This window comes from Mus pahari, chromosome 15 (assembly GCF_900095145.1).
Source record: "Mus pahari chromosome 15, PAHARI_EIJ_v1.1, whole genome shotgun sequence".
NCBI lineage: Eukaryota > Metazoa > Chordata > Mammalia > Rodentia > Muridae > Mus > Mus pahari.
The window spans coordinates 64,879,015-64,889,836 of NC_034604.1; the positions used below are offsets into that span (position 1 = coordinate 64,879,015).

The window sequence follows — 10,822 nt, forward strand, 5'->3', positions numbered from 1 at the left end:
AATTTAGTTTATATGGGTTCCCACAAGACTGATGCCTACAATTTGACGTCCTTGTTAGAACTATGAATTACTTTGTAATTGCAGATGTCCCATTATCATAGTAAAAAAAATAGAACACAACAAAAACACCTGTCTAGCAAATACAGCTTTGTAAATAAAAAATGCATTTCTACCCTTCAATTATACCATACAAAATGAAAGCATTAAAGCATTTCCTGTTCTCTCACATCCAAATCAATGCATCTGTATATGTTCCAGGCATTCAAAACATGGGGTCAAATCCTGCACTTTTTACAACACTGTGGATTTATATTGAAAATCAATGACTCTACTTACTAAATATAAGAATACCAGATCCTAGACATGTTATGGGGGGAAAGCCTAAACCATAGTAAATCTTTAAGTGTACAGTACTTGGTGGCTCATTGATGCTTTTGAAAACATGGTCAAATTGTCAAGAAAAGTAACAGACGTTCCTGAGTATGAGCCATGGGATATGGAAGAGAAAGGCAAAAGCTCTTTCAAATAGGCTTTGCTGATTGTCTTTATTACTTCTGTTCAAGCCACAAGAGAAGGGTTCATGACATTTTTGAGGTTAACAGCAGATGCAGTTACAAATCTTCTTGCTTGTATTACGTTTAAATTCCCCAAAGTATTTTACTTATTTTTGCCATGGAGATGTAACGGTGGGAATAAAAGCTACATTTTTAAATTCAGATTCTTTCAAACCTTTAAAGAGGCAAATAGTTATAAACCATTCTGAATAATAAGTTATTTAATTCATATCCTGTCCTTTCATTTGGTAGTGGGGTAGTAAACTGGAGTAGTGAGGGGCTACTCCATGCTGATTAGATGCACTTATTACCCTACCCAATTCAGGGAAATAAAAATGTAGAGATGAATTATTTATCTTTGAGTACATGTTATTGGAGGGTACAATTTAAAATGATTTTGCTAGAGGGAAAAATAACACAGATTGCAATGTCCTGAATGGTGTCTTCCCCAAATTTTTACATAGCATGAATGTCAACATTCAACCACACTTGCAGACACATCCTTTAGACAGAATGAAATCATTCTGGATTTAAGAAAGCATGATACAACTAAATTATGTGTAAATCTTTAATGTGTGACTTATTACTTTTTTATTCCACATAACTTTCAATAAATAAGATAGGACTGATTTTTTAAATCTATTAGCTAAAGTTATTTATAATTTAAAAAAATATTTACTAGGAAAGTAATACTCTAAGGTAAATAATTTTTTGATTAAAAGTATTGTAAGAACAGAAATATATATTAGAATAGTCCTAAAATTTGGAAAACTGGGTCTGTATTTTACCTCTGTGGGAAAAAATTGAACTCACAACATATATGTGCTTATGTGCATGTGCATATAACACATAAACACCGGGTTTTCCATGGCATTCTATGGTGTTATGCAGAGAATGGATGTTCCTGTTACTCATGTGTTTCCTGAATATACTGTTACTTTCCTTTATCATTGTTACTACAATGAAAGAAAGTAATCACTAATTTAATATCTGTTTTTCCATCTGCAAACAAGATTGAACATTTTATCATGTATATTGGCATTTTAGAGTGTTTAAAATTGAATTCCAGTTTTAGTGTCTCTGGTCTATGCCTATCTATTATCTTATAAACAGAGTTTATTTAACATTTTTAATTTTTTATGTGTCAAAAAAAATCTATTGACAAGAAATTATCACAGACCCAACCCTCTGTATTCTATAAAAAGGTGAAATGAAATGTCTTCATGCCTCTTTGTGTCTAATATTAAATCTTAGACATACTAAAATATCTTCAGTAAGATTTTTCAAAACTGTGATTGTTCTCAAAGTAACCACATTATCATATTATGATCCATAAGCTCTATCAAGCATATAGGTCTTTCTATCTTTTTTTCTTAATATTTTCTTTATTTACATTTCAAATGCTATCCGAAAGGTCCCTATAACCCTGCCCCCCGCCCCTGCACCCCTACCCACCCACTCCCACTACTTGGCCCAGGCCTTCCCTTGTGCTGGGTCATATAAAGTTTGCAAGACCAAGGGGCCTCTCTTCCCAGTGATGGCCNATTAGGCCATCTTCTGCTACATATGCAGCTAGAGACACAAGCTCAGGGGGTACTGGTTAGTTCATATTGTTGTTCTACCTACAGGGTTGCAGCCCACTTCAGCTCCTTGGGTACTTTCTCTAGCTCCTCCATTGGGGACCCTGTGTTCCATCCAATAGCTGGCTGTGAGCATCCACTTCAGTGTTTTCCCAACACTGGCATAGCCTCACAAGAGGTTGCAATATCAGGGTCCCTTCAGCAGAATCTTGCTGGCATGTGCATGAGTATCTAGGTTTGGTGGCTGATGATGGGATGGATTCCTGGATGGGGTAGTCTCTGGATAGTCCATCCTTTCATCTTAGCTCTAAATTTTGTATATCCTTTCATGAGTATTTTGTTCCTTATTCTAAGGAGGAATGAAGTATCCACACAATGGTCATACTTCTTGGTTTTCTTGTGTTTTGCATAATGTATCTTGGGTATTCTAAGTTTCTGGGCTAATATCCGCTTATCAGTGAGTGCATATCTAGTGACTTTTTTGTGATTGGGTTACCTTACTAAGGATGATATCCTCCAGATACATCCATTTGCCCAAGAATTTCATAAATTCATTGCTTTTAATAGCCGAGTAGTACTCCATTGTGTAAATGTACCACAGTTTCTGTATCCATTCCTCTATTGAGGGACATCTGGGTTCTTTCCAGCTTCTGGCTATTATAAATAAAGCTGCTATGAACATAGTGGAGCATGTGTCCTTATTACCAGTTGGAAGATCTTCTGGGTATATGCCCAGAAGAGGTATTGTTGGGTCCTCCGGTAGTACTATGTCCAATTTTCTGAGGAACTGCCAGACTGATTTCCAGAGTGGTCGTACAAGTTTGCAATCCCACCAGCAATGGAGGAGTGTTCCTATTTCTCCACAACCTCGCCAGCATCTGCTCTCACCTGAATTTTTAATCTTAGCCATTCTGACTGGTGTGAGATGGAATCTCAGGGTTGTTTTGATTTGCATTTCCCTGATGACTAAGGATGTTGAACATTTTTTCAGGTGTTTCTCAGCCATTCAGCATTCCTCAGTTGAGAATTCTTTATTTAGCTCTGTACACCATTTTTAAATGGGATTTTCTGAATTTCTGAAGTCCAGCTTCTTGAGCTCTTTGTATATATTGGATATTAGTCCACTATCAGATTTAGGATTGGTAAAAATCCTTTCCCAATCTGTTGGTGGCCTTTTTGTCTTGTTGACAATGTCTTTTGCCTTACAGAAGCTTTGCAATTTTATNAGGTCCCATTTGTCAATTCTTGATTTTACAGCACAAGCCATTGGTGTTCTGTTGAGNAATTTTTTCCCTGTGCCCATATCTTCGAGGCTTTTCCCCACTTTCTCNTCTATCAATTTCAGTGTCTCTGGTTTTATGTGGAGGTCTTTGATCCACTTAGACTTGAGCTTTGTACAAGGAGATAAGAAAGAATCGATTCTTATTCTTCTACATGATAGCCACCAGTTGTGCTAGCACCATTTGTTGAAAATGCTGTCTTTTTTCCACTGGATGGTTTTAGCCCCCTTATCAAAAATCAAGTGACAATAGGTGTGTGGATTCATTTCTGGATCTTCAATTCTATTCCATTTATCTACTTGTCTGTCACTGTACCAGAACCATGCAGTTTTCTTTCTTTAACATCAGTTATTTTTATTGTTCATGTTATTTCTTCATGGTTGAGGAAAATAAATCATAAGCTTGACTTTTTAAAATCTTTGTAAATAGTGTGTTGGATGTTATATCTGGCTTTTAAATTCTAAAATACCCACCTAGAATTTTGTCTAGTTTTTAAAATAGCCAGTATTATATTCCATAATCAAATTTGGAAACATTCTAACAATTATGATACAATTGTACAGACAATATTTCCATGGGAACAAACTATGTTATTCGGAAATCGAAGATTACTGGCTAAGGAAAAGACAAACTCATGTGTGTGTGTGTGTGTGTGTGTGTGTGTGTGTGTGTGTGTGTGTGTATGTGTACTATGATTTTAAATAACATTTGCTGCATAACTGATCTAGAGGAAATATAAGTGGTTAATCTCCCCTTTAGCCATGATAGCTTATTCACTAGACATGGGTAGATTTAAATAGAAAATCAATAATTCTACTTACTACAAAATATGTTTTAGTTTACCTCTAATTGCACAATCACATGCTGCACTGTTGCAATGTCTTACCATTGTCAGCTTGACTTGCCTTAGAATGATAAAGGAGTTCTTCTTCTGAGAATATCTTTGCAGCACTTTCAGAAAAGATTAACTGTGGTGCAAAGAGCCATGCTGGATACAGGTGGTGCCCTCCTATTGGTTGGAGTCTCAGACTGAAAGAACAACACTAGCATCCATCTGTCTCTTGGTTTGCTGAATGTTAACACACTGCAACCATTACCTCATGTTTCTGCTACCATCATTTCCCATTCGTGATAGGATCTTCTTTAAAAACGTGAGCTGGAATAAGTTTTTATTTCCTTACATTACTTTTTGTCAAGTATTACAACACAGCATTGAGAAAAGTAACTGATACAGAAAATGGTCCCTATTTGTTTGCAGACGATGTGATAAAACTAATCACTGTCATATGGGCACCTGGAATTGGTTTGTGGGGCAACATAGAACTCAGAGCTGAAGAGCAGAGAGCCTTTGAATATTATAAGCCAAGCAATTCTGGAAAGAGTGTGCAAATAACATATTCTCCAGTAGGACTGTTCTGCCAGTAGAGAAGCTGAAGTCTATGCTTGTGAGGTTTCTGAGGTAAACAAAGACTACTGAGAACACGACTAGATGCCGTTCATATTATGTTATACCCCAAATCTGGTTGCTTTCTTCCCATTTCCTGAATAAATAATGAGGCCAAATTTAAAGGTAATAGAATAAATAGTTATGTCAAGAGAGTACAAACTCTATGCTGTGTCTTGGTGAGAGACAGACAGAGGCAGACAGACAGACAGAGAGGGAGACACAGAAAGGGATAGAGAGACACAGAAAGAGACAGAGACAGAGACAAGCAGACAGACACACAGACATAAGCAGAGACAGTGGGAATATAAACAAGTGTATTTTCATGAGTAAAATTTTATGCACAAATTTAAAGTTGCAGTCAAACCTGGTTGGAAATGGAAGCTGTAATTGCTAATGAGACTGATGCCACCAGAGAGAAACCTGCTATTATGTACTTGGAAAACAATAAAGGTGTCCTGAAGGCAACTCATCAGGGGTTCCAAGTTGTAAAATTGCAAGTTCAATAGAAAAGAGAGCATGAATTGGCTATTGTGCTAAAGGGTTTCCTTGATCAAAACATCCACTGCAGGGAGTTCAGTTGCCACAGTACACAGCTACCAAGATAGCTGTGACAGATGGCATTCAGAATAGATCTGTAGCTAGTAGCAGGCAGTACTCTATGTACTGCTGGTTTTCCAGGTATGCAAAATGAGAGAATAAGTGTATCATAGAGGTTAGAATCAAGGTCCTAGAAAGTTACTGAGACAACCTGTGGCAGGCAGAGATAGATTCTGTGGGGGAAATCTTGGGCTATGAGTACAATTCCATTGTATTAAGCTGTGGAAGGAAAAACCAAAGCTGGGATGTTGTTTATGCCAGAGACATTAATGGTGTGGAAAACTGAGGCAAGGAATAGAACAGGCAAAGAAGGAGTACCTATGCTTGCAGCTTGTAGAGGAATTAGATGTGTGGGGCTACCCAAGATTGATGGAGACTAATGATTTCTCTAGCAGTTCTACATGCTGGCCATGGAGCTTAAGAATTTCGTGGTTACCTTTCTCTGCTTGATCTTGCTTGAAGTTGATCTTTTATTACTATGTGCCACAAATTCCTTCTTATAATAGAAATACTTATTCTTTCTTTATTTTTATTTTTATTTTTTACTCCAGATTGTATTCCCCTCCAGGTCCACCCTCTGACTATTTTATATCCCAAACCTCCTCCCCGCCACTTGTCTCCTTTATAATTATATAGAAGTATATTTATATTCATTAAAGGATGAATGCAATTTATTGAAGACTTACTCATGTTTCCTTAAAACACAACTGATAATTTCGTTTTTCCATATTATGTGTTTAAAAATTCCAGTGGCCAATAAGAAACATGTTACTACTAAAACACACACACATACACACACACTCAGAAAAAGAAAAAGAGAGAATATGCCATGTGTTGTATAGATGCATAAAAACCCTATGGCCTTCAGGAAACGGTAGACTAGAAAGTTGAACATCCAGGAGGAGAAAAATTCTGAGATGGTGCCAGGTAAGAGCTTTGCCTAGGGAAATGTGAAAAGACAGACACATAGTCCATGAGCACAGGTAATCAGCCACATGGAAGAATGTAGATTAAAGTAAGTGGGATAAATTTAAGTTATGTTCTAATAAGATAAAGCCTAGCTATGTGGCCAAGACATTTATAATTATATTTTGAGTCTGAGTCTTATTTCTGAGAGCATGGTGTTGGGAGGAAGAACCATGCATAACTTCTACAGCAAGAGACAGACAGAGAAACTGAGACACAGACAGACAGACAGACAGACAGATAAAGAGAGAGAGAGAGAGAGAGAGAGAGAGAGAGAGAGAGAGAGACAAGGGACCTCACTGCATCACTGATATATATATTTTTTTAGAGTAAATGGGACAGAGGAAAAATATTACTTGACTCGTTATTTAACTGGACACAATATTCTACGGGATAAAATACTTAATATACAAAAAATTGAGCAAAGACGGTATATGGTATGCAGTTTAAACTCCATGATAATAGTTTGTCAAATATGATTTATATGGATAAGCTCATGGATAAGATTGCTTTGTGTCTTAGAAGAGATGTTGAACAATGTTAGTATCATAAACATTTTGAGGATATTTACAAAGGAACTAAATTTATTTCCTATTATATGAAGTTTATAGGATTTTGGAGATCCAGAATGAAACATCATAGTTTTAAAATTATGTATTTAGAAGTCACCATGACAAGTAATGGACATTGGGTGTGTTTATCAGGGTATTTGTACATAGATGTGCCCATACATGTGTACATGGCGTATTTGCGTATGTTTAGACCAGAGGTTTACATCAGGTATCTTTCTCTATTGGTCTTTAATTTTCTTTTTGCCTCCTTTTTATTTTATTTTTTAGAATGTATCTCTCATGTAAACTAGAACTTATTCACTCTCCTGGCTAGCTACTGAGCTTCAGAGATTTGCTTAACTCTATTTTTCCTACATGTCCTAGTGCTGGGGTTAGAGTTGTTATGCTAGCACACCCAACTTGATGTTTTTTTATATGAAGGCTGCTGGTCCAATCTAGGATTATTGTACTTGCATACCAAACACTTAACTTACTGAGCCAGGAGTTGACTTTGGATAATTAATCTTCTTTGAGTGTTAGCTTGACTGGCATTGGAATCATTCAGAAGGCAAACCTCTGGGGATGGCTTTGAATGAATGGCCAGGCAGGAAGGCAGCCCCACCATGAATGTGACTGATTCCTTTACAAGGTCTAGATCCCCAGATAAGAAAATCAGAATACTAGTAGATTACTAGCATCGAGTAATTATGTTCTTCTGATTGCAGACACATGTGAGCCTCACCCTCATGCACCATGCTGTCATGATAGGATACACTACACTCTTCAAAAACAATCCCAAAGAACACTTAAGTTGTTTCTATCAAGCGCTTTGTCACAGCACTGAGAAAACTAATGAATACAAGTGCCATCTCTAGTTTGCTCAGCATCTACTCTGAATCACTGTAGTGAACCATCACACGATGCTTTGTTCTCAAGGCCATAGACATGTCTCAAACAAGCTCTAGACTGATAAAACTCTAAGCCTTGCTACCACCAAAGTATAAAGTGGTGATGAAAAAGGAGACAGTTCCTATTAGCACACACCAAAAGCTCTGGTTTGCAGGGACTTGCCTTGAGCTATACAACAGTGTCAGCCACTTGCCCAGTGACAGACAAGGGTGGCTTTGCACCCTCTTGCACGTTATTTTGTATAACCTCGCAGAGTCACGCCATGAAGTATTCCAAGCTTTGCATTCATTCTTAAGTCATGGCCACCCAAATCAATAATGCGTCACTATTTTATGAAAGGAAAATATCGCCCTGACCCTTTCTCACTTCCCAAGTTCACTTGTTCTTGTCCCCTTGAGCATAAATCTTGACTGAGAGAAGCTTAAAAGACTTCTCTTAGTCGTCCCTCTAGGAACTTAGACGAACATACACTAAGGTTGCAAAACTATAAGAAAAAAATTGTTTTTTCATGTTACCAAATCAGAAAATTGTACTTCTGAAAGTTGGATCCAGTTTTGTGAATATTAATGAATATTAATTAGTGACTACTAACCTCCTATGAATTCCACTAGTATTTCTATGAAAGCAGGCTAATGCATTTATAGAAAGCACACCATTCTCCCTCTTCTTGTTAATTTCCACTATATCTTGACATTTGTTGTGAGAAGGGGGACCACCGAGAGGAACATATGGAGCCATTTCTTTAGAAGCCTTTTAAAAGTTGTTAACTAAAATGTTAAAATTATTAGGCAGTAAGAGTTTTCTGAGTCAGCGATTCTGAGAAGTGACATAGGTAAAAGTTCGAGGATACACTTCTTGAGATGATGATACAGAGGGAAATGGATAGTGAAAGCATTACAGGGCATATAAAGTTAAAAATATAAAGGTTATTCTTGTTCAGGCCAATAAATGTCAGCTGCCAGGGAAAAAAGTCGATGTTCCTTTGAAGTGAGAGTATATTTTATTCCTAAAGCATTTAATTCATCAAAAACTTGCCAGACTGCACTGTGGGAACACTGACCTGTGAAGAGGTACCAGAGGTTATTTGGTTCCAGTGTTTCCATCTCGCCCCTGCGGGTAGTCTTTCTGTGTCGAATTTTATAGCCAGTAATAAATCCATTTTGTGTTCCCGATGGAGGAGGGAGCCAGCTTACTTTGATACTCTGTAAAATAAAAATAAAATAAATGTAAATGAAGACATGGAAGAGAGGAAGACAACTGCGCAGGGTCAGAGAAGTAACCCAAGCACAAGTGCGAATCAAAAAGAGAAGTGAGAATTATAAGGCATGGCCTCCAAGTGAAATCCTTTCCTACAGTCTGACAAAAACATAGTGCTTTAGTTTAGTACCGATGCATACAAATTATTTGACTGATTATGTGCAATATCATGTCTCCCTTCTAACCACCATTAATATGATAATAACGGATTCTAAATAATAAAAGCCACTGAAATATCAGTTATCATAGCCAGGAGGTTTCAGATGAGTGACACCAACAGGTTGGGGAGTTTTTAAGTTCTTAGACTTAGCTTTTGTCTTAAGGAGAACACCAAACCTAAGAATATATATATATATATATATATAATACATTAATGAAAACCAAGTTAATTTCCATTTAAAAATCACCCAATTCTGGGTCCTTTTGCTTCCTATACATCAAGCATGGTACTGAGGCTGGAAAGAGAGGTGACTTGGAAAGGCTGAATAGGATTTAAACTGTAGCTTCTTACATCTAGCAAGCTAGTCCACTAACCCTCACTGCCTGGAATAGCGGGGAGCTCAGTGCTCAGAGTGATTGAACACAAAGCCAAGGATTCAGATAAGAGGCACACCAGTGAGCAGGGACATGGAAGGGGTTATCAGGTCAGAGATGTGAGGCGTCCATATTTTCTTCTCTCATCCAGTACACAGGGGAACTTAAGTTAGCTAGGGGCAATATCAAATAACTCTTTGTGACAGAAAATTAAGAACTTTGAACCAGACAAAAAGACCCCCAGCCTGAATCCCCAACAGTGAATCCATAACTTAACAAGTCCTACCTAGAGCCAGCGTTTGCCCTTTGCAAGTTTGTTTTAGAATTTCATTTTTTTTATATATAATGGTAATTTGATATGACCAGATAGCATCAGAGTCTGTGAGACACTCTGAGACAAAATGAAGGCAGAAGTGCATAATAAAGTGTCCAGAGAGAAACAGTAATAACACTCACAAAAGAGACCTGAAAAATATAATTGTACACCAAAAAGTCCAGGAGAAAATGCTTGATCCTGGAGATAATGAGAACATGTGCAGATTGAGATTGTAAATAAGCCTGAAAAGTATGGGAATAGATGAAATAAAATGAAATAAAATATAAATGAAAGTATATATTTCAAAATTAAGAAGGGGAAAAAGACTGTAGTGAATTGTAGAGAAAGGAAAAGACAATGACATCTAGTTCATAACCTCTAACATGCAAATGGTAAATTGAGAATGGAAAGGCAGCAAATAAGAGAAAGAAAAATAAAACAGAATACAAAAGAAAGATGGTAAATAAAGTTACTTAACCTTCCAATAAAAGTCTAATGTATAAGTGGTGGAAGAATTTGGAACTAGCTTAAAGGAGATCGGAGTATTTAACAGAACAAATGTAAAAGAACCACACAGATACAGTAGTCGTATCTTCATGAGAGGTGTCTGGGTACACAATTTTAAAAATCAACAGTATAGAACATAAAGAATCAAACAGAGAAGATGATTTCTTAAAATTCTGATCATTGAAATTAAAGACTTGTAGGATTAAGAGAGGTAAGAAATGGAAAGTTGCAACACAGGGCCCCCAATGGAGGAGCTAGAGAAAGTACCCAAGGAGCTGAAGGGGGCTGCAACCCTGTAGGTGGAACAACAATATGAACTAACCA

The 10,822-nt window shown here is 37.0% G+C and overlaps 1 protein-coding gene across 1 annotated transcript in view; it reads right to left on the reverse strand.

Annotated features, from left to right (window-relative positions):
* Positions 1–10,822, reverse strand: part of Dcc (DCC netrin 1 receptor) — a 1,087,105-nt gene that overhangs the window by 197,720 nt on the left and 878,563 nt on the right. The window contains exon 13 of the mRNA XM_029546911.1: positions 8,945–9,086. Within this exon, the coding sequence (XP_029402771.1) occupies positions 8,945–9,086 (142 nt within the window). The remainder of the gene's footprint in view (positions 1–8,944; positions 9,087–10,822) is intronic.